Here is a 24592-nt window from a genome sequence, read left to right as displayed (position 1 = left end):
CTCTCCAGAGATGCTGCCTGTCCCGCGTAGTTGCTCCAGCATTTTGTGTGTAAACCAGCATCTACAGTTCCTTCCAACACTGTCACATACAGCTTAGCTGAGCTGCATGCCCATTTTGTTTTTTAATCAATTTAACCAATTACAGACACACACAGAGAAAGACAATAATTATTATTGAGTTACTCCAGCATTTTGTGTCCAGCATCTTCTGTGTAAACCAGCATCTACAGTTCCACCCTACACACTTATTATTGGCAATTGTCCCAGACTGAACAGACATGGGGGGAAGAAGAGGAGAGGAAGAAGCCTGTAGAAGAGTTCTGATCAGTAATGTCACCGAACCATGTTCTCCAGGGATGCTGCCTGAACCGCTGAGTTATTCCAGGACTTTGTGTCTTTTTTAGTGTAAATGAGCATCTACAGTTCTTTGTTTCTACATCTTGGCATGGGAGGTGCCTGATAGCTCCAGAGGATGGAGCGGCAAGGAATAAGGTAGGCAGGTCATGGAGCAATAAGAACCAGGCCCAACTCGTCCATGCCGACCAAGATGCCTAATGGTGAGTTATTAACCATGGACTGCTTCAGAGAGCAAAAACGAGCAAATGCTAAAAGATGGATAGTGCAAATATTGAGTGGGCTGAAGAGTAGAATATTTTTAGTAGTTCTGATGATAGTATGTTCAATTGTTCTGAGCTAGCATTGTGGTAACTGCACTCTACCAAAGCTGAAGCTGCCTGCCTGGGTTTCGGTCCGAAAAGTTGCCTATTTCCTTCGCTCCTAGATGCTGCTGCACCCGCTGAGTTTCTCCAGCATTTTTGTGTACCTGCCTGTTTGACCTGCTTTGTTAGAAAGATGGGCGAGTAGGTAGTTTGGGGGTGATACATCCCTTCCATCATTTGCCCTGAACTATTGTATGGTCGTGACACATGAATACATCATATGACACACCATACCAGTGCTCCATTTTCAGTACAAGAAATGTATGAAAGGGATATATGCGTATAGCCAGCTTAGTGGATAGTATATGTGTATGTAGACAGAATGGATATCAGTTGTACCCACTCTGTTGGTAAAATGCAACCTCCAAACTTAACAGAACAATTTTGTTTGGCATCAAGGTGTTTTAATGCACGTCATAAAATAAATAAATAAAATGGCATATATGCGTTAATAATAGTCTCTCAGTCTGAGTTAGAAAAATAATTAGGATTTATTTATTGGCTGAACATCAAGTTTAGGAAAATGACTTATTTACAATGTTCTATTCTGGCTTTATTGCATTAACCATTAAACAGCTGCCAATGAATTGGAGCCACTCAGGCCTTGGGATCCCAGTATCAGTTCCTTGCTCAGCTGAATTTAGCGAGGAACAACTGAGTGATCCTGAACTTCACAGATACTGTCACATACAAATGTACTGTAAAGTGAGTCATGAGTAACTCTGAAATAATGTGCAGGTTGATCAAGTTCTCCAGGCACCTTGAAGGTTAAACTTCATTGTTGGGATTCCACCAATCCTAGCCATTGCGCTTTATTGTCTAATTGCCATCCATCTTCAAGCAGTTGTTCTGGCGATGGTATAAAGTGTTTCTCATAGCCTGAGGTATTGCAGGTTCTTCCTGCTCCTGGTAATTCTGTGCTGATTGGCTTTAGTCCAAATTCTTTATGTGAATGAATGGAGACCTGTGGAGAGTTGTCTACCTCCCGAGTTGGCGTGCTTGGCCAAAACAGATCTTCAGATTTTGAACTGTTGGCTTCTGTCAGTGTGAGGCTGTTGGGCCGAAACTTTTCTTCAGCATTTGAGCTCTTGCCTTCAGTTAGTGTGGGGCTGTTGGGCCGAAACATATCTTCAGCATTTGAGCTCTTCCTGATTTCCAGAGGTAGCTGCATCATGATCTCAGGTATAATCTCTTCCACTTTAATGATTTCTGGATCACTCTCAATCATAGTAAAATGTTTAGGAGTGGTATGATTCTGAAAATATGTGCAGAATGATGCTAAGGTTTGTGGTATACCATGGCGATTATATCATTACCATTAGTTCAACTTTTTTTACAAGTGGCAAAAGATAGAAGAACAGCACGTTATTTGTTAAAATAGGCTAGAGGTGACAAAGGCAAACGATGAGTCATAGTGAGGCGTAGCACAAAAGCAGGCTCTTTATCCCACAAAGTCCACTCTGACCATCAGCCACCCATCTACATGAATCCAACATTAGTCCCTTTTTAATCTCTTCACATTCTCGTTCCTTCTGTCCCAAATTCTGCTATTTACTAACACACTCGGGGCAATTTACAATGGCCATTTCAATCAATCATCCTTCATGACTTTCGTATGTGAGAAAAAACAAACCCACATTGTCACTGGGAGAATGTGCAAACTCCACCCAGGTCAGGATAAAACTCGGGTCTGTAGGTTTCTGCTGTGAAGCAGTAGCTCTAAATGCTGTGCCGCTGTGGTGTCTATGCAAGGCCTGCAGCAGCAGATGAACCAGACAGAAATTAAGGTGGGCATTGAATGAGAATATTTTTTAATTAAAATTCTAGGGTTGGGAACAATTAAAGTGAAATGTCACGGTCAAAATACAGTTAACAAACCATTAAAAGTCAATCCACAGCTTTCTGACGAGTAAAGTTTTAAAGAAGGATATTGTATTGTATCACATGTCAACATTCTTGCCAACTTATTGCAAGTTCTCCCTAAACCGTCATGGAAAACCTGATTAATACACATTGAAGTTCTCACCTGCTGGAGCAGAGCACGGATGATTTTAGGATCTGGGATTCTCTGGCAGCACCACTGAGGTATTAACATGGAGACAAGGCGTTTTAGCCTTAAAAACAAACAGCCGATTAGCAGCATCAGAACAAGAGGAGGTCATGTATCCCCAATTGATCTGATAAAATATATGTCTATAGTTTAAAATTATATATATATATATATATATATATATATATATATACATATATATACAAGCACGCACTCTCTCTCTCTCTCACACACACACATATTAATATCTACCAACCTCTGCTTGAAATTTTCATTCATCTTGGTGTTACTCATATTTTGTGGAGGAAGTTCTGGATTTCCACCCTCTGCAACAATGTGTTTCCTGACATTTACAGTATTTGGATATGCCACTTTGTTCCAGCCTACCTCGCCTTACCCGCCAGATGAAACACTCCAATTTATTTTACTGAAGGAATGCAGAGATCCCAGATGGTTATAAAACTGGTGAAGGTTACATGAGAGGCTGATGACACCACAATTGATTTGATAACATGGTTGAGGATTTTAAAGTCAACCAATTACCGGTGCAAGTAATCGCTAATGTTTTATTATTAATGTTTAATGTTTTATGTGCCATTCCTAACTGTCACTGTATGTCATGTTGTCACTTGCGGGCGGAGCACCAAGGCAAATTCCTTGTATGTGAATACTTGGCCAATAAACTTATTCATTCATTCATGCACTAGGCATTGCTTTGATGGACAGCAGAGTTTTGAATTGGATCATTCAGCTGGATTGATTCATATTGACATTCTACGCCATGTAATCCATTTTCTGACTGTTAGGCAATTCGTCAGGATCTAGGAGGACCAGAGTAGAAGATGCCTGTGCATGAACATTTGTCATATAGGATGACCATTGCAAACCAGCTAGTACATGAGGTTCACAGAATTGGTCCAAGTTCTTGCTCCAATTTTAATGAGATTCACGACAAATTGACAGTAGCCATTGTTGCATGTATTTCACGCACACTCATACCTGGACATAAATACAAATGTCTTTTCATATTTTACCCAGTTGTGCTCTATCGACACAAATATGCACACAGACATGCCCATATGCATATCTTTTGCCAGCGTTCTCATATCCTTCCTCAAGATGCCTTCTTCTTCTCCACCTTCCAGTTACCCTTCATTCTCAGCCCACATTTCTTCCCTTCCTTTCAAAATTCCCACATTTTTGGCCACAACTTCACCATTCACCGCCCTTCTTCAGTCCCGACCCAAAATGTCACATATCCATGAATTCCAGAGACGTTGCCTGACCCGCTGAGTTACTCCAGCACTTTATGTTTTTTTTAGTATCTGTAAGCATTGGGCCATTACACACCAAATGCCCACTGTCACCCACTGGCACGTGTTTGCAAAAGGGTTGTGTTGCCTGACACGTGCAGACTCAAATGTACAAAACTCCACTCGCACAAACACACTTGGATGCACTCTGAGCAACTCGTTGTTAATGTCTCCGATACAAGTCTATGTGTTTGGAGGAGAGTGACTAACCTTTGATGAAAGCAGCATATTCCAGTGATGCAAAGAACAATAACAACCAAGGTCACGAGTACCAGGATACTATGCTTCCAGGGTATAATATGTGAAGCTAAAGGCAGCAGAGAAGTAATGTTAAAGCAGAAAAGAACGGTCACAATCATGTTATCATCTTAAGGATAGATCATTTAGGATATTGATGATGGGTTGAGGATATGGCCTGAGGATATGGAAGCACAGAGCATTTACCAGCCCCTTGAAATAGGGTACATAAGCTTGTGGTAAATGGGAGGCAAGAGCTCTTCAAGGTGCATCCTTCATGCTCGCTTTGGCATAACACCTCTAACTTGAGAATATGAAAATCTAGAAGAGGAGGAAAACCAAGGGGGGGGGGGGGGGGCATTTTTATCCAAGGATGACATCACAACACTTCAAAATTATTGTTTGTCAGGCCAATGTTTCATGAGGGAATTGGGTAATTACTGTACTTATCATAAATTTGTGAACCAATAGACTTGCCCAATTCCATTACCTTTTGGTGATGATATTATGAAAAAGTTAAATTCTTTTGAATTTAATAATATTACGGGGCCCTGATTGTATACAAGGATGTCCATATGTCAGGGACTCGTAACCAATTTTCATCCTGTATTTAGTATCTCCTATCTAGTTTATTTTAAGGCCATCGGCTGTTGGGCCATGGGTGGCTAATTAAGCCTCCCCTGCATATCATTGTCATGCAAGAGTCTGACCCTTGATAGTACTGGGTCGCTGGGATTGCTCTCACTCACTAGGTCTCCATATTTGCCATATGAGGTCTCACTGTAGTGTATCTTGATATCTGGTGGGCCTCAACTGCTCCTCATTTTAGAGAATGAAATCCAAAGGAAATGTCTTCCCAAACACCCGCTTACCAACATTACCTCCTGTCTTCAGTTTGAGGTGTGGTCCGCTCATGCCTTCTCCTATGCGAGTGGAAGCTACCATCCAGATTGTGTAGGTGCTCGCAGGCTCCAAGTTCAATAATGTGAAGTTATTTAATGCAGAGCTTATATTGAGAACTAAGAGAACGAAAACATTTTTAACTTTAGGGACATTGAATTCACCCAGTCTCTCACCCTCCCGTGTCCTTACCTATTCATTGATTAGCATGGTAACATCAATCAACTGTTCACCAATGTCCTCATCTCATAATGCAGCACAGGAAGCTCTTTAGCCCACAATGTTTGTGCCGAACATGATGCCAAGTTAAACTGATCTCATCTGCCAGTAGATGATGCATATCGGTCTACTCTCTACACTTTCCTGTGCCTATCTAAAAGCTTCTTAGGCGCCACTATCGTATCTGTCTACACCACCACCACCCCTGGCAATGCGTTCCAAGTCCCCACTACTCTGCGTAAAAATAATATTTACCCAGATCTCCATTAAACTTTCCCCCTCACTCCTTACAGCCATGTAGTGTTGGACATTTCCACACTGGGAAACAGGTTCTCACTGTCATATTCCCAACAGTTACAGGACAAAATCTTGTCAAATTTAAGGATGCAGGAAAAGGTTTAACAATTCGGCCCAATGCAGGGTGAATCCTTCCAGCAATCTCCAGTCTATGTATATGCAACCGGATTGTTGGAGATGCATGGAAGAGCATTACCACCCTGATTGAACAATGGGTAAATCCCTTTGCTGTCATAATGGTAATATGGCGAGGTGTGATGAGTTGATGGTAGGAAAGATTAACTGATCTTCATGGGCTTCTCTGGTACCTGATAGAAAGGATACCCAGCCACTCAGGAACCAGGACAAAGATTTGCCACGTCTAGGACAGTGAATATCAGGGCCTCCAAGACATCTGCTGTTGGTTCAGAATTGGATAAGGACCCTGCCAATGGAAGCACAATCTGTTTGTGATCCTGGATTATTCCTCTTACCTTTCTGCCTGCAGTCTTCCTGTGGATTCTTTACGTAACACAGAGTGTAGTAAAGAATAAACCCTTGGCGGAGGCTCAGGGGAACATTCTCCCATAACAGTGTGGCTGAAGTCTGAGAAATGTTATATATTGAGACCTGGGGTCCTGTGAGAGGCACTGCAAAACAAAAAGAAAGAGGAAGTCCTGTGAACAGTGAAGATCATATTTTCAGCTGAATGTTTCAAACGTACACACTACAACCCAGGGTGGAGAGGCAGGCACCAACCAGTGTCAAATAATATGATGTTACCTATTTCCCAATCAAAGATAAAGGGCCTTCTCCGTCATTGCTTTAAAAAAAATAATTGAGTAGTTACAGGAAGCTAGATTGACCCAGTACCGAAGCAGGAGACTGCAGCAAACTCCAACCTCAAATAGAGAAGTTTCTGAATTGTTTACTGGATTTATTTGTGAGCATTTTTTGCTATCCCACAAACATCATCGCTACATTTACATTATTCAATCCCTTTATAATCTTAAGGCCTTCTATTAATTTAAATGATCAGTCTTCTATTTTTAAAGTCTCACCATGTTCAGTTTTCCTTGGACGTATTGTAGACGTAACAATTAAAAGATCTTATGTAGGAAGGAACTGCAGATGCTGGTTTAAACCAAAGATAGACACAAAAAGCTGGAGTAACACAGCGGGACAGGCAGCACCTCTGGAGAGAAGGGATGGGTGACGTTTCGGGGCGAGAACCTTCTTCAGACTGGTGTGACGATCTTACTCAATCAGACTCACTATTAACGCACAATAATAGGCACGTGATATTATATTACCTCCTTCTTTTGTGTAGATGACGGTAGATACTGGCCTACCCAGACCAATCTGATATTGAGTGTACACTGAGACTTTGTATGGAATCCGGGCCTGAAGAACATCTGTGGAAAAAGTAAGGCTGTCAAGATGTCTGGAACTACCTCCAGCTGCTTACAACCAAAGTCAGGAGTAAGTCAATACAAATGGATTTATATAAACTCAACACTCCTATAATTGATAGCCAATACTGGGACCAAGACTATTATTACAGAGTATGATTTTCATTTACAGCCTCGGTTATATAAAATATCAATCTATCTCTGCATGATCCTTTCAAATACTTTCATATTATGTATAACATTAGTTGGATACACAGTGAGTCTCCCTCTGCATTCTCCCAGCAAACTCTCCTTTTGGAAGTTACTGCATGCATTCAATATTTATTTTTCAGGGTGAGAGGATCATGTGCAAAGCCTGTGTTTATAGCCCATATCCAATTGCCCATGGCTTTATAAGCTTTTTCAGATATTTTAGAGACATTTAGGTCAGACTAGTTAAGAATGGCACATTTTCTCCTCTAAAGAATAAATGAATGAATACTTTACTTTCTCTTCTAAAGAATAAAATCAATCAGTGACTGGATAGTCTTCATGACAATCTGGTTTCATGGACATTATTACAAATATCCAGAAGTCATGTTCCTCCTGTGAGATATGGGAGATCAGAGAAAAGTCAAGCCTGTCTGCTGACTATACTTGCAGGAAGTATGTTCATCTGCAGCAATTCTCAGATAGCATAAATCTCTCGGAACTGCAGCTGAACTCACTGAGGAGCATACAGGAGGCAGAAAGTGTCCTAGAAAGGAGCTTTGGTAAGGTGGTGACACAGTAGGATTAGCTCGATAATAGACGGGCGAGTGTCAGGAAGGACAGACAGGCAATGCAGGAGTCCACTGTGGCTCTTTTCCTTTCTAACAGGATACTTTGAGGCAATGGCCTTTTAGAGGAAAGAAACAGCAGCCGGGTAAGTTGAGAGGGGAGAAATTTAAAGGTAATTTGAGTGGTATGTTCTTCACAGAGAGTGCAGTGGTTACCTGGAGGAGGAGGTGGTGGCAGATCTAATAACACCATTTAAAAGGTACTTACAGTAGATAGGAAAGGCAAGTGGGGTACAGATGTAATGCAGGTAAATGGGTTTTGTGTAGATAGGCATCACAGTCGGCATGGACATGGTTGGCCCAAAGGGGCTTTTGCTGTGCTGTTCTCTTCTTCTTGCATATGGCGTGCACAGCCTAAAGTTGTAGGACAACTTGTTCTATTTGATCTTATCCGATTGTGCACGCCAGGTAGATTGCATTTGTTGAAACAGGGCGGACCACGTGAAGGTTGCAATCTTCCCCCGCCCCCCCCCTCTGTGCTGTTCAATTCTATCATTCTGCTGACAATTTTTTGTAGTGGGATGGAATTTGTTTCTTTCTATATTAGTTAGCCATACAACATCCATAAATGCTCAGTCTGGAATTTACCCTACTCCTTGACCCATACCTACCATGTTTCAGATCCATGCATTCATCTAGTGCTGGAATTTTCCTCCATTCTGGTGGATTTTCAGGCAAGTTCATGTTCACCCATTCCACCACAAACCCAAGCACGTTCTTGGCTGATTTCACCCAGCACACGTGAACCTGGTCATTGTAGTTGAGAACAGTTATGTTCAACACAGGTAACTGATCTAAGGAATAACAGGTAAAATAAACACAAAGAGTCCGTTTATTTTTTGATTCTCCTCCCAACCCAGTGCTCTCACAAGGAAAGTTGAGTTAGTTCCATGCCAATGCCTATGCTCTGATACTTCAACCAAGCAGTTAAATGGTTATTCCTTCGATTCATACCCAGATTGTGTGTGTCTTTGGCAAGGCCAAGCCTGTATTCCCTTAATCCAACTCCCCTTTAACTAGTAAATTCACAGGACACTTTCATGTTGCTGTGAATCTAGAATCACATATTGACCCGATCAGGTAAGGATGGGAGACAGATTATTTAAGAATCTAAATTTTCCAGCATCTTTGATGAGATGTCAGGCATATAGTGACACATTAATTTCCACTAGGCTGTGGAAATTCATATTTATATGTACATATACACCTTTTGATATGTCCATGTTTGTAATGTATGCCTGTACCTGCATAGGTGTACACAAGTATACTCTTCTTTTTCAATACTCATCACGTTTGAAGGCATACAGGAAAATATACCCACAGAAATCTCATGATAACCTCCTACCAACATGCTCCTTCGCCTTTGAACAAGGTGAGGTAGAAATACTGAAAGTATCCAGGCTTGGAATGTACATTGGGGATTTAAGTGCTCACGACAAGACTGACTTGGCATTTATTCTTTTTTGTTTTGTATCCCATTCAGAATTGCATAGCATTCTGAATTGGAAATATCCTGTAAATAGTCTCTCCTTTGTTGTCTGAGAAACTCCTTACCCAGCAGCAGTATTTGATTATCTTCACTAGAAATGCTGCTGAAAAGATGGCTCACTAGCATTTATCAAGGGTTTCTAGGGATAATGCTGGCCTTGTCAGTGATTCCCAGATCCTACAAAATGAATAAATAATAAAAACATATGCAAGCACAGATTAATACACCGGAATATCTGTCTGAGGGAAGACCAATGGATGAGTGCCAGATGTGTGGGTTACCTTGAACCAGATTGAGTGTGGCCGGGTCTGTAGCTCCAACAGAGTTGTATGCACTGACGTTGACAAGCTGAGTGGTCTCAGAAAGGGTGATGTTACGGTAGGCGGTGATCTTCGCTTTGCTAATTTTTTCTCCATCCCGTTGGAGAGTATAATTCACAGAGTATCGCTGAATTTTTCCTCTTGCTTGATGTTGTTCAAGAGGCTGCAAAACCCAAAACCACAAAACAAAATGATTGCTTTCGATGGAGAAACTCATAACATTGACAGGCTGACCAGGATTTGAAAATTAAAAGACAAAGACTTAAGAGCAGAAGCTGAGGGACAAGAGAGGGTACACAGTTGTTAGGTCCTGAGAGATAAAGAATGAATGAGAAATGCACAGAACATTGATTTCCACAGATTAAAATTGAACAAAGGAACAGTATGTTGCATCAAGGGTTTGGAGCATCAGAGGAAGAGTGAAGGAGGTTGGACCAATATATGATAATTGAGTGAAAGGCTCAAAGAAGAATCCAACAGAGAGAGGTCAATAGTTAAAGGCAATGAGATTAAGCGTTGGAATCACAGTGGGAAGAATATTCAAAGCTTGAATTAGAAGTTGAATCAAGGGCCAATGTTATCAACGAGGGGCTGAGAAAGACCAAGAGAATGCAAGAGCAACAACATACAATCCCCACAATAAGCAGTATCGACTATATATTAGAATATAGTATAAAGTAGAATAACAAAACAGTGTGTTTGAAGAACTGGACACAACAAGGGCTCAATCATATCATAGCGTCAAGATTCACCCGCCAAATGGTGAGAATGAAGGTCTACAGTTCAAAGGTAAGTAGAGAAATTTCTGAAGAGAAAAGTACATTAAAAAATAGATAGGTCAATAAGGGCAGCACAGTGGTAGAGTTGCTACCTTACAGAGCTTGCTGCGCCAGAGATCCGGGTTCAATCCCAACCACGGGTGCCGTCTGTGAAACCTTTTCACCCAGAGGGTTGTGAATTTGTGGAATTCTCTGCCACAGACCGTAGTAGAGGCCAATTCACTGGGTGAATTTAAAAGAGAGTTAGATAGAGATCTAGGGGCTAGCGGAGTCAAGGGATATGGAGAGAAGGGTTACTGATTGTGGATGATCAGCCATGATCACAATGAATGGCGGTGCTGGCCCGGAGGGCAAAATGGCCGCCTTCTGCACCTATTTTCTATCTTTCCATGTACGGAGTTTATACGTCGCCGCATGGTTTTATTCCAGATCTTTGGTTTCCTCCCGCACTCTAAAGACGTACAGGTAATTGGCTTGGTAAATGTAAAAATTGTCCCTAGTGTGTGTAGGATAATGCAGGGATCACTGGTCGGCACGGATTCGGTGGGCTAAAGGCCCTGTTTCCGTGCTGTATCTCTAAACTAAAAAGAGAAGGACTCATTGATTGTAGAAGCAAGTATTAAACCCTCAAGGTAATTGCGGTATTGATGTAAAAGAAATGAACTATCAATCATCAGATTGGAGAAGAAATGAGCCCACAGGGAGGCTCTGTGGTCTGCCTCACAGAATTTGTGACACAGATCTTGACCTTGTGGAGTTTACACATTCTCCCTGTGCCCATGTGCGTTTTCCTCAGTAGCTTCACCTTCCTCCCACATCCTAAAGATGCGCCAGTTGACAGCTTATTTGCTGACTGTAAATTGCTTCTAATGTAGTTGAATATGAAGTTGATGTGCATGTGAGGAAGAACAGGTTGCCGGGAAATAAGCAGGAGAATGTTGGAGCATGTTACCCAGTACCTTCCACAGCAGGGTAATAGATCTTGGTCCTCCTTGCATGAACCACACATCGAGAACGCCGACAGGTTCTAGGAATCAAAAGAGTGTACAGATAAGAGGAGAGGTACATCTCTTATGCAGTGTTGGAAGGAACTGCAGATGCTGGTTTACACCGAAGATAGACACAAAATGCTGGAGTAACTCAGCGGGACAGAGAGCATCTATGGATAGAAGTACGTTACTGTGAAGGATACGAGATATATATCTTGGAGTGTTGCAATGATGGGTGTTAAATATATCCATATTATTGTAAGTTTAGTTTAGCGATGCAGCTCAGAAACTGGTCCTTTGGCCCACCAAGTCCGCACCAACCAGCGATCCCCGCACACTAACACTATCCTACACACAAGGGAGGGGTGGAAGATTGCAACCTTCACCTCCGCCCTGTTTTGACTAATGCAATCAACACGACATGCACAAACAGAAGATCAAATAGAACAAGTTGTCCAACAACTTTAGGCTGTGCACGCCACACGAAAGAAGAAGACACACTAGGGACAATTTACATTAATACCAAGCCAATTAACTTACAAAACCTGTATGCCTTTAGAGTGTGGGAGGAATCCGAAGATCTCGGAGAAAACCCACGCAGGTCACGGGGAGAACGTACAAACCGTACAGACAGCACCCGTAGTCGGGATCGAACCCGGGACTCTGAGGCAGTAGCTCTACCGCTGCGCCACCTTGCGCCCATAAGTGTTTGGTAAATCATCATTATCAAGATGGTTGTGGATGATGTTGCATTGAAGGACACGTTCTCCACTTACTGGCTTCTTCGGTCATGGCACCAGTCACTGCACTCCAATCACTCCACAGTTTCCGGTTTGTTTCTCCCTCTCGCCCACATCGGACGCGGAATTCATACTTTGTGAATGGTTGTAGATCTTCCAGAACATAGCCTACTGCATGGACTCCAACTTCATCATCTGAAACCTTCATAATAAATACAGAACTATTGGTTAACTACTGGTTTCACAGAAAGTGAATCTCCTCACACTTGGTCTTGGTGGTCAATCTGTGGAAATCATTGCCACAGACGGCTGTGGGTAGTTTTAAGGTGGAGTTTGACAGATACTTGATTCGTGTTAAGGGATATGGGGAGAAGGCAGGAGAATGGGGTTGAGAGGGAAAGATAGATCAGCCATGATTGAATGGCGGAGTAGACATGATGGGCCAAATGGCCTACTTCTGTTCCTATGACTTATGAACTTACCAGCATTGCTCATTCTCAATGGGATGCGGAGGGGATAGTTTTTCTGACAGACACTGTTGAATAAGGAATCAGATGAGAAACTTGATATTTATTTTCATTTATTTATTGATTGTGGTCATTTGGCAACAATTGCCACCAAACCCCACTTCTCCTTGGGTAAGCGATGCCAAGCCTCTTTTCTGAGCGTCTGCGGCATGTGGGGTGAAAGAATTACCGCAGTGCTGTTGGGTGGGGATTTGCAGATTTGAAGGGATGGCAAATCAGTGTGTTTGAAGAACTGGCTACAGCAAGGGCCCTATCAGATCTCAGCGTCAAGAGATCCCATCACCTGGACATGGACTCTGATCGGAGCACCTCTGATCACTGCTTATGAACAATGACCCTGGATCAGCCCAGCCCTGAACGTGGACTGCAGTTCAGGCTAATCTTACTTAACTGAGACCTTAAATCAGAAATGACGATCCATCATTTGTGAGCGCAGGTCCCTGATCCGTGCACTCTTGCGAGCCAGATCACAATGCCTCTCTCTAACCACCACTCGAGTAGTGAAGTGGTCTAGGCATAAGCTTAGGGGCGACCGCGCCTTTGCGGTTGCAGCCCCTAGACTGTGGAACAGCATCCCCCTTCCCATCAGAACTGCCCCCTCCATCGACTCCTTTAAGTCAAGACTAAAAACATATCTATACTCCCAAGCCTTTCCTGACGTCCACTGAGCGAGGGCTATATGTATATATGTATGTAGTTTGTTTGTTTATACTATTCTTATAACAAATGTAAAGCACTTTGGCCAACGAGAGTTGTTTTTTAAATGTGCTATATAAATAAATGTGACTTGACTTGAAACATCCCTCTCACCCTATGTATCTAGCCAGATCTTTCCATCCAACCAGAGCTCCAGGGGAACTGGCCAAAGGCTTATTACCATTAAATGTTGGAGTGTCAGGCCAAAGGCCGAAGAAGGGTTTCGGCCCGAAACATCGCCTATTTCCTTCGCTCCATAGATGCTGCTGCACCCGCTGAGTTTCCCCAGCAATTTTGTGTACCAAAGGCCAACTTACCTCACTCCAATTTTGCTGGCCTGCCAATCTGTACTGAAGCTCATACTGCATACTGACGAATTGGTCAAGGTTGGCAGGTTTCGTCCAGTCAATCGCTATATTCGTGGGACCATCGGTTTTGGCGGACACACTAACTGGAGGCTGGGGTTTCACTAAAGCAATGACAAAACACACCATCAAAAAGAATCAGCAATCCCTGAAAGAACCAGTACTGAGTAAAAGCAACTTCTGAATGTAATCTTCTTGTGTGTATCAGCCATATCTGTTTGCCATCTGTGTTGTCATTATCTTTAGATAGACCTGATCATTCCCAGCTACCTAGCTTTCAATTTTATATTTTTTCTAAATTTTAGCTTAATCCAAACGCTGTGGCATGTGTCCTTACTTGAATTGAGTCCTGTTCATTCATTATTTTGCTTTCATTGAATTATGCCAGTCTTGGTTAAGCAAGGCCTTCTTAAAACTCCTCGTGGCCACCCTCCCTTTTTCTACTACATCCTCTGAGCCTGTACCCACCCCCCCCCCCTCCTCCCTTCCACTACGATATCTTGAACATCTTTGCATTTTATCTCCCCCCGGCACCCACACCTTCAAGTATCAAAGTCCTAAACTCTGGAATTCCTTTCTTTTTTTCTTTTTTCTTTTTTACTAGAAGCAATTGTACAAGAATAAAGCAATTGCCGTATAAAATGATACAATTACGGTACAGCTTCAATTTTGACTTTTTAACTCGGAAATAAGGGAAAAGAAAAGAGAAAGAACAAGAGGGAAAAAGTGAGAGGTGCGAAGATAGAACCCCTAGACTACCAAAGTAATGTAGCCAAAGAGTGAATAAAGATGTAAGAGAGGAGAAGAAAGGGAAAAAAAAACTGGAATTCCCTTACTGAAACTGTCACATTTGGACTTCCCTTCAGCTACTTTTCCTGAAATGGATGCCACAGAAATGTAATCACGTTATTAATTCTCTGTTATTCAGTTTTACAAAACATCCACGACAATGCATGAAAACGTGATCCTCAGAATATCACTGGTACCTATGTCTTCGATGATGAATTCCAGACTTGATAGCTGTGTGTTGTTGACTTCTACCCAGGCAACGTAGCACTTGCCCGCAGAGAGGATCTTCCTTTCTAGGGCCACTGAAGGCAAGAGGGTCGGAATACGAAGCGGCTTATTGCTGTGGGTGGAACTAAGAGAAACTCATCGTCAGTCATCACCGCAGCCTTGCAGTTACCTCCACACCTGTAGCACACGTCCTTTGTCACTGGTTGCATCCCCTCCACAGGTCCTTGTTCATGTTAGTGATCCTTGGTTGTTGGTACCTGGTCCTTGATTACAGCTACTAGATCTTGCATCCAGTCACTGGTCATCTTGGGCCTTGAAACTGGCTGCCAGTCACTGGTTGAAAAGCACCTGTCATAGATACATAGATACGTAGAAAATAGGTGCAGGAGTAGGCCATTCGGCCCTTCGAGCCTGCACTGCCATTCAATATGATCATGGCTGATCATCCAACTCAGTATCCCGTACCTGCCTTCTCCCCATACCCCCTGATCCCTTTAGCCACAAGGGCCACATCTAACTCCCTCTTAAATATAGCCAATGAACTGGCCTCAACTACCCTCTGTGGCAGAGCGTTCCAGAGATTCACTACTCTGTGTGAAAAATGTTTTTCTCATCACGGTCTTAAAGGATTTCCCCCTTATCCTTAAACTGTGACCCCTTGTCCTGGACTTCCCCAACATCGGGAACAATCTTCCTGCATCTAGCCTGTCCAACCCATTAAGAATTTTGTAAGTTTCTATAAGATCCATATAGAAACTACAAAATTCTTAAGGGGTTGGACAGGCTAGCTGTCACCACATTGGTTGGGGGTAAGGTAAGAGATCCAAGTCTTGATACTTCACTTTTGAAAGCTGGGACCCTGCCCCATGGTAATAAACCACTCGGTAGATGAAAATAGTGTATCTCTGCCTTCCTGATCAGTACCCCTCAATTTGACTGAATCAATCCTAACTCAAAAATAAATTCCTTGACTGTTTGGTAATTTAACTTTGCAATCTAGTTTTCATTCTAGGTTAATGACCTCTTTGGTGATATTCCTTGAAAGATAAATATTGGCTCAAGGATGCAAGGATAACTCAACCCACTTGTTGGGATCTTTCCCATCCATCTGAAAGAGCAGACGGGTACATGGGAGAGCCAAGGAACTGCAGGTACGGATCCTTGAGCAAAGAAAAAAGTGCTGTGGGAACTCAGTGGGCCAGGCAACACTTGTGGGGGGAATGAGCAGATGACATTTCCGATTGAGACCCTTGAGTCTGAGGACAGGTCCTTTGTTTAATAAGTCAGAAGAAGGGTCTCGACCCGAAACGTCACCCATTCCTTCTCTCAGAGATGCTACCTGTCCCGTTGAGTTACTCGAGCATTTTGTGTCTGTCCTCTGCCTCAATCACCAGGACCTTCAAATTTCAGAATGACATGTTAAACTCAGTAGGTAGGCAAAAGTGCTGGAGAAACTCAGCGGGTGCAGCAGCATCTATGGAGGGAAGGAAATAGGCAATGTTTCGAGCTGAAATGTTGCCTATTTCCTTCGCTCCATAGATGCTGCTGCACCCGCTGAGTTTCTCCAGCACTTTTGTCTACCTTCGATTTTCCAGCATCTGCAGTTCCTTGTTAAACTCAGTACTTCAGTGGAGTATCAGACTGGATTATATTCTGACAACTGAACGGACACAGCTCTGATGGAAGATGAATTCCTGTTTGTGTCCCAAGTTACCCTTCCACAGTAAGTTATGATATGATGTCAAGACTCACCTGCTCTTTATTTCCAAGTGGAACATGTACTCAGTGGTCTTCCAGGTGTTATGGATTGGGCTCCAGGTACAGATCACCTCTGAGTCCTTGTCCACTCTGAAGCAGAACATGTCTGGGAATAAAAGAAATGAGGAAACAGTGAGGGTAAAGTACTTTCATAGGGCGGCATTATGATTGGCATTTCTGTGGGTCTGATTTAACATACGATCCTGACCTTGTTTCTTAACCCAGTTAACATGGTTAATTAACAGAATTTAAATTCCCAATTGTTGCAGTGGATTTGAACTTATTTCTCTGGACATTTAGAGCAGATGTTTAGACTGTATCTATGTGTAAGAGGGAACTGCAGATGCTGGTTTAAACCGAAGATAGACACAAAAAGCTGGAGTAACTCAGTAGGACCGGCAGCATCTCTGGAGAGAAGGAATGGACCCGAAACATCACCCATTCCTTCTCTCCAGAGATGCTGCCTGTACCGCTGAGTTACTCCAGTTTTTTGTGTCTATCTTCGGTTTATACTGTAACTACATAGCTATTCTGGATATTCTTACGCATCTTCCTGTTCTCTTGGAACAGCTGACCTTTCCTATGTTCCATGAGTCTGGCATACGAGATCCCATCCTTTATCAGACCTCAAGCCTAAGTCAAATATTCTTACCAGCCCTACCGATGATTGTTGACTTTGACCTTGGTGATAGTCCAGAGCAGGGAATGCCTGCCATGCCAATTCAGGATGACTTGGTGGAGAATGCCTTGCCCTGTGTGGCACTGACATCCAATATGCATTCTTTAACACCCTATCTGCCTGTTCTTCCACTTTCATGAATCGTTAGGCTTGAACACCAAGGTCTTTCTCTTCCTTGATACTTCGCTAGGACCTTATCATTCACTCTGTATGTCCTACCCTTATTTGATCTCCCAAAACGCATTACTTTGCATTTATCAGGATTAAATTCAGTTGATCTAATTTAACAGCTGATCAAAAAACTGTATAGCCTAAGAATATCCTCCGCAAAACACCATCAATTTTTTTGTCCTATTCTTTCACGATGTTTAAATATCTCACCTGATCAGTCTCTTATTTTCTCGAATATAAGAACATGCCAATTAATTTGTTAAAATCTCAGAGCCTGCTGTATATGCCATCCACACTACACTAACTGGCTCCAGAAAAGCATAGGATCACTATAACCTCTTGTCTTTCACATTGCAATCCATTTGTGGTTAACCATTTGTAGAATTCCTTTAACTGGTTTCATAGATTTATCAGTGTTGCTTTGAATGCCCCGTGAAGCTCTACTCTCTAAATTGCACTTCTGTTACCTAGCATAGAGTTCATTCCCATCCACTGTGTTCCCCCCAGTTACTGTTTTCACCACCTTCCACACTTCACACTGATTCTGAACCCCATCCTCTGACATTAACTGACATCAGAGGGGACTGTGTGGAGAGGGTGGCGGATTTCCGCTTCCTGGGAATCCATATTGAGGAGGACCTGACGTGGAGCGTGAACACCTCTGCGCTGCTGAAAAAGGTCCAGCAGAGACTGCACTTCCTGAGGGTGCTCAGGAAGAATAACATCACTCAGAGACTGCTGCTGTCCTTTTATCGGTGCTCCATTGAGAGCCTCCTAACATACTGTGTATGCGTATGGTACACCAGCTGCACAGCGGCTCAGAGGAAAGCGCTCCAGAGGGCCATTGACAACGCCCAGAGGATTGTCGGATGCCCTCTCCTTACCTTGGAGGACTTACACAGTTCCCGCTGCATCAAAAAATCCCAGAGTATTATAAAGGACATTTCCCACCCCGGACACTCCCTGTTTGAACTGTTACCGTCAGGCAGACGGTACAGATCTACAAGGACAAGGACAAACAGACTTAAAAACAGTTTTTACCCCACTGCTATAAAGGCACTAAATGTAGCCGCCAAGGAACGCAGGGGCGATACATACATACATGAAATCGACAGAAGGATGTAGGGCTGGGTGTTTATGCGTGCTATTTTTATGATATTTATTTTAGTTGTTTATCTTTTTAAATATTTTACCTTGTATGTATCGTTAGCTTTTAGAAATGTTTGAATGGTGCACTGACTGGCTGACATTTTACAATTTCGTTGTACATGGTTCATGTTACAATGACAATAAAGAAACTATTCTATTCTATATTCTATTCTATTAACCCAGTCCTGTCACTTCAGCATCTTTTTACAGCTTCCAACCATCTTTTAAAGATATATCCATGCTCCACATAATGAAACGGTCCATTTGCTGCAATATACATGTAGTGATATTTTCACTCTTGTTAGGGTTGGATTTCTTGATCAGGGATCCGGGATTGAAGGTGCAAGGGTCATAATTATCACCTGTCTGGTTGCTGTGTTGATTCAGCAGAACCGCAGTCAGTAGAAGTTTGCAAACTATCCTTATGGTGCCACGCATCACCTGTTGGAAAGAAAAGTTGAAACTAGTATTACACTGACCAAGCGCTGCAAAAGTGGTCATTTTAGTTTATTGCCACATGTACCCAGGTACAGTGAAAAGGAAAGTTGCACATTGACTTCAGGTTTTGGGAGATCAACTGGCCCGTGAGTACACTTTTCCCAATACACCCGAGAGCACAAGTCACATCCTTGGTTTACAGTTTAGTCTATTGTCACGTGTACCTAGGTACAGTGAAAAGCTTTTGTTGCGTGCTATCCAGTCAGCGGAAAGACAATACATGATTACAATCCAGCCATTTCCAGTGTATAGATACATGATAAGGGAATAACGTTTAGTGCAAGGTAAAGTCAGCAAAGTTCGATCAAGGATACTCCGAGGATCACCAATGAGATAGATGGTAGTTCAGCACTGGTTGTACTACTATCAACTGCATTGGTGATCCTCGGGCTACCCTTGATCGGACTTTGTGTTCGTTAAACTAAACATCCTGTTGTGTAGGAAGGAACTGCAGATGCTGGTTTAAATCAGAAGATAGACACAAAATGCTGGAGTAACTCAGTGGGACAGGCAGCATCACTGGAGAGAAGGAATAGGTGACGTTTCGGGTCGAGACCCTTCTTCAGACTGATGTCCAAACATCCTGTTGCAAGTGTTGCAGTTCTCCTTCGTGCCACAAGAGGTGTGCAGTGGCACCTGATATCAGAGACTGCTGTATCCTTCACTGCCATTCCCTCCGTACAATAGAGCTGCAGGCACAAAATGCTGGAGGAACTCAGCGGGTCAGGCAGCATCTCTAGAGAGAAGGAATGGGTGACGTTTCGTGTCGAGACAGACCATTGGTCTCTCACATTCAGGCGGACATAAGCCTCGTCAGACTCAATGAACGCTTAGGAAAGAACTGCAGATGCTGGTTTAAACCGAAGATAGACACAAAAAGCTGCAGTAACTCAGTGGGTCAGACAGCATCTCTGGAGAAAGGGAATAGGCGATGTTTTGGGTCGATACCCTTCTTCAGACTGAGAGAAAATGTCCTTATTTTATTAAATGTATAATTTTATTAAAATATTATAAAATATAAATTGTTTAAAATTCCACAGCCTCCAACCTTATCGTGTCCCAGCCCCGCACAGCCTGTTTTTACCTTCTCCCCAAAATCCACAAACACAGCTGCCCTGGCACAGCCATTGTTTCAGCCTGCTCCTGTCCCCCAGAAATGATTTCCACGTACGTCGACTCCATCCTACGCCTCCTGATCCAATCCAACCGACCCATGTCCAAGATACCTCACATGCCCTTTAATGAGTTCTGCTTTCTGAGCCCCCACTCCCTCATCTTTACTATGGACGTTCAATCACTCTACACCTCCATCCCCCACCAGGATGGTCTTAAAGCTTCTCATTTTCACCACAAACAGTGGCCTGTTTTCTTGATCATCGTTACTTTTTTGCATATCTTTCATTCGTTGTTCTTTATCTCTCCACATCACCTTCTATATCTCTTGTTTCCCTTATCCTTAACCAGTCTGAAGAAAGGTGTCCACCGGAAACGTCTCACATTCCTTCTCTCCAGAGATGCTGCCTGTCCCGCTGAGTTACTCCAGCATTTTGTGTCTATCTTCGGATTGAACCAGGATCTGCAGTTCCTTCTTACATATAAAATTCTTTATTCTACATTTCCTTAACATCGTCTGCATTGATCTGTTGTTTTCACACCTTGCCCGTCCATATCTCCAAACTCCCTCTCCCCTAACTCTCAGTCAGAAGAAGGGTCTCGACCCGAAATGTCACCTATTCCTTCTCTCCAGAAATGCTGTGTGACTCAATAAATGCTTACTGTGCACTCCTCCCCATACATCACTCACGCCTCCCGGCAACAATGTGCAGATTACATAACTGATACGTTGGCTGCTTTAAACAAAGGTGTAATGCTTACAATCCTCCAGCCTACTGGCACCACGCCATCATCTGATAAGACTCCAGTGTGAAACTCCACCATGCACAAAGTGGAAGAAGTGCACCTCATATCACACTTATGTATCTTGCAACCTAATGGTATGAACATTGAATTCTCTAATTTAGGTAAGCTCTAACAACCCCCCCTCTTCCCTCGCCCCCTCCAATTCTCCTCCACCCTCTTCTGTGCCCCACCTGGGCTTGCTCTTATTTCTCCCCTCCCCCTCGCCTTCATTCCTTCTGTGGCTTCACACTTTGCAACTCTTCACCCTGTCTGTCTCACACCATCTGCTTTGATCTTTAGCCTTTGTTTCAACCATCTGCCTATCAATCCCACCCCCCCCTTGCCTGCGTCCACCTTCCACACTTACTCCCGCCTCTCTTCTCTCACAGCTTTCTTTCCTCCTTCTCTATAATTAATCTGAAGAAATGTCACCTATCCATGTTCTCCAGTAATGCTGTTTGAACCATTGAGTTACTCCAACACTTTGTGTCATTTTCTTTTGGTAAATCAGGATCTGCAGTTCTTTGTTTCTCCCTCTTAATCTTTCCTATTCATTTACTTGTCCAAAAGTCTTTTAAATATGTTATTGTACCTGCCTCAACTACCTCCTCTGGCAGCTCATTTCTTTAACAAATTATCTGTAATCTCTCACCATTTATATTTTATACGTTTTTATTGTTAAAAAGATACATTTTTTTACTTTTTCTCAATGGACATTTGCCAGTTCATAAGTTCATTAGTGACAGGAGCAGAATTAAGCCTCATCAAGCCTACTTCACCATTCTATCTTTCCCACTTAACCCCATTCTCCTGCCTTCTTCCCATAACACCCACACAAATCAAGGATCAATTTATCTCTGCCTTAAAAATAAGTTCTCTCGCATTTACCCTCTCACATTTAACTTGTCCATATCTACTTGTAGCCCCCTTGGCTGCTTTTCATAATTTACTTTCCTATCTTTCATTGTCGTTGAGTATCTTGAAGAAGGATCGCGACCCGAAACGTCGCCTATTCCTTCGCTCCATAGATGCTGCTGCACCCGCTGAGTTTCTCCAGCTTTTTTGTGTACCTTCGATTTTCCAGCATCTGCAGTTCCTTCTTAAACAATTTTAAAAAAAGTTTTGTACTTACTCTCTGTTTCCCGTAAGCCAGACAATTTTCTATCTATGTTGGTGTGTTAGCTCCATGTTTTTTATTTTTTACAATAGTCTTTGATGTGGCCTCTTATCAGATGCAATAGTGCATTCTCCAATTCACCTCTATACGCAATATACCACTTCTTCAATAGACTTCCAATAAATTGGTAAACTTGACTTTGCCTTCACAAAATCATGTTGACTTTGCATAATTGCCGTAAACGTTTCTAAATTTCCTGCTCTGACGTCGTGAGTAATAGTCCGTCACTTCCGCAGTTAAGTTTACCGGCCTGCAGTTTCCTGCTTTCTATTGCCCTCTCTTTCTGTAGAAAGAACTAACGTTTGCTGTTTATTAATATAATGGAATCTTCCCAAATCTAGACAAATGTTGAAAAGTTAAACTAACAGTCAACTCGGGCCAATACCTTTACACCCCAGTCTATCAGGAGCAGGGCTGTCAACCCTGCACTTCCAGCACTTCTCTCAGTTAAACATGTTGGAGAAATTGATAATGTTGTATTATGTAAGGGCATGATATTATATTAAGGGCATTATATTATATCGGTGCTGGCTCGAAGGGCCGAATGGCCTACTCTTGCACCTGTTGTCTATAACTGCTGATAGACATAAAATGCTGGAGTAACTCAGCGGGACAGGCAGCATCTCTGGAGAGAAGGAATGGCTGACGTTTCGGGTTTCTTAGAGGCCTTTCTTACGTCTGCTGTCCCGCTGAGTTAGTCCAGCTTTTTGTGTCTATCTTCGGTTTAAACCAGCATCTGCAGTTCCTTCCTACACATATTATAACTGCTAATAATCAAGGCTAATTTACTCCCTTTATATATATTTTTTTTAAAGTGTGTCCCCTTATTTAGATTAGGAGACATCTTAACTTCTGATTTGACAATGCCTCAACCTTTTCTCTGCATCCTTGCCCCTTTGTCCCATCCCTGTGGTCTCAGCCATTTCCCTCAAGCCCTGAACTTATGTCCTATGATTTTGACCTATGCCCTGTGCCCTTGACGCCTGATTCTTCCCTATGCCCTTAGCCTCCATCTCTACCCCTCCCCAATGCCTTCAACCTCTCACCCTCCCCTATGCCATCCACCTCTACTCCTTAATCATGCATCAGTCGCTTTGACCTCCCTCTCCCCATCCCATAGCATGTTCGTAAATGATAGGGACAGAATTAGGCCATTCGGCCCATCAAGTCTACTCTGACATTCAATCACGGCTGATCTATCTCTCCCTCCTAACCCCATTCTCCTGCCTTCTCCCCATAACCTGTGGCACTTGTACTAATCAAGAATCTATCTATCTCTGCCTTAATTATATCCACTGACCGGCTCCACAGCCATCTGTGGCAACAAAATCCACAGATCACCACCCTCTGACTAAAGAAATTCCTCCTCATCTCCTTCCAAAAAGAACGTCCTTTAATTCTGAGGCTGGGACCTCCAGTCCTAGAGTCTCCCACTAGTGGAAACATCCCCCCCACATAACTCTATCCAGGCATTTCACAATTCTGTACGTTTCAATGAGGGTCCCCTCTTATTCTTCTAAACTCCAGCGAGTATAGAAGATCCTCTGTCCCTTCCAGAGTGCCTGCTGCCTCTTCCCCATCCCAGTGGGCTATGCCTTTTCCCCGTCGCATGAGCTTTCTTTGACTCTTGTCCATCCCTTGTGCTTAATGGCAATGGCCGTCACCTCTGTCCTTTCATCATTTCCCTGTATGTCATGGTTTTCTGCCCCCAATGCCCGGCGCCTCTGTATCGAGAAAGGAGTGGGCAGAGCCAGTGCTCCAAGTACCTGATTAGACGAGCGTTCCCAATATCGCTGCTAGTCGATCCTGCTCTGCTCGGGAAGTCTACAGCCCAGGAATTCCGTCCAAGAAATTGCACAGAAACACGTCCAAGTGTTCAGCAACGTATCAGAGCTTGTACACTTGGCAATAAAAATGTTTAACCTCAACCTAAACACGAAAGCTCTATCGCACATCACTTCCACAGGCTTGCAACTTCTCTGTGTTGGCGGATTTAAAAGAAATGCACAGTGAAATATAGCCACACCCCTGACTGCAAACAAGACAACGAGTGAGAGAGAGAGTGGGGAAATGACTCAATGCACGAGGAAAAAAACAAGCCTGAGAAAGATAGAAAAGCTGACACAAATCGGGACAATCAGAAGGGGGTGAGAAGGAGAGCCGGGGAGCAAAGAAGATAGAGAGAAAACAAGCGAGAAACAAAGGGAGAGAGAACGCTTTCGTCTTTTTATCTGCCTTATGAATGAAATACATCGCCAGCATCCCGATAATACGAGAATATATGGACTAAAAGGGCGGGAGGAGCATAAAACAATCATAATTAAAGGGGGGGGAAACCACCAGGCAGACTAATGGGCAAAAGGCAGGCAGATTCCATAAATGTAAAAGAATGCAT

At 42.9% G+C, this 24592-nt stretch overlaps 1 protein-coding gene across 2 annotated transcripts; it reads right to left on the bottom strand.

Moving 5' to 3' along the window:
* Positions 1-1215: 1215 nt before the first annotated feature.
* LOC116966082 (interleukin-6 receptor subunit beta-like) lies at positions 1216-24201 on the bottom strand. Of its 2 annotated transcripts, XM_033012241.1 has the most exons (15): positions 23964-24201; positions 18986-19064; positions 16619-16730; positions 14836-14990; positions 13802-13953; positions 12298-12463; positions 11492-11559; positions 9715-9916; positions 8556-8738; positions 7028-7129; positions 6209-6364; positions 5201-5338; positions 4293-4389; positions 2746-2833; positions 1216-1974 (listed from the first exon to the last, which is right to left on the bottom strand). In XM_033012241.1, exons 2-15 carry the CDS (start codon positions 19059-19061, stop codon positions 1495-1497), a joined length of 2175 nt encoding a protein of 724 aa, XP_032868132.1. In that variant the 5' UTR covers positions 19062-19064; positions 23964-24201; the 3' UTR covers positions 1216-1494. The 2 variants fall into 2 exon arrangements, with proteins under 2 accessions (XP_032868132.1, XP_032868133.1); XM_033012242.1 differs by lacking the exons at positions 7028-7129; positions 23964-24201 and having other exon boundaries at positions 18986-19117.
* Positions 24202-24592: the final 391 nt, after the last annotated feature.

The sequence above is a fragment of the Amblyraja radiata genome, chromosome 35 (genome assembly GCF_010909765.2).
Source record: "Amblyraja radiata isolate CabotCenter1 chromosome 35, sAmbRad1.1.pri, whole genome shotgun sequence".
NCBI lineage: Eukaryota > Metazoa > Chordata > Chondrichthyes > Rajiformes > Rajidae > Amblyraja > Amblyraja radiata.
Note: the sequence above shows the minus strand (reverse complement) of the source record. Positions and strands in the feature narration are given on the sequence as shown.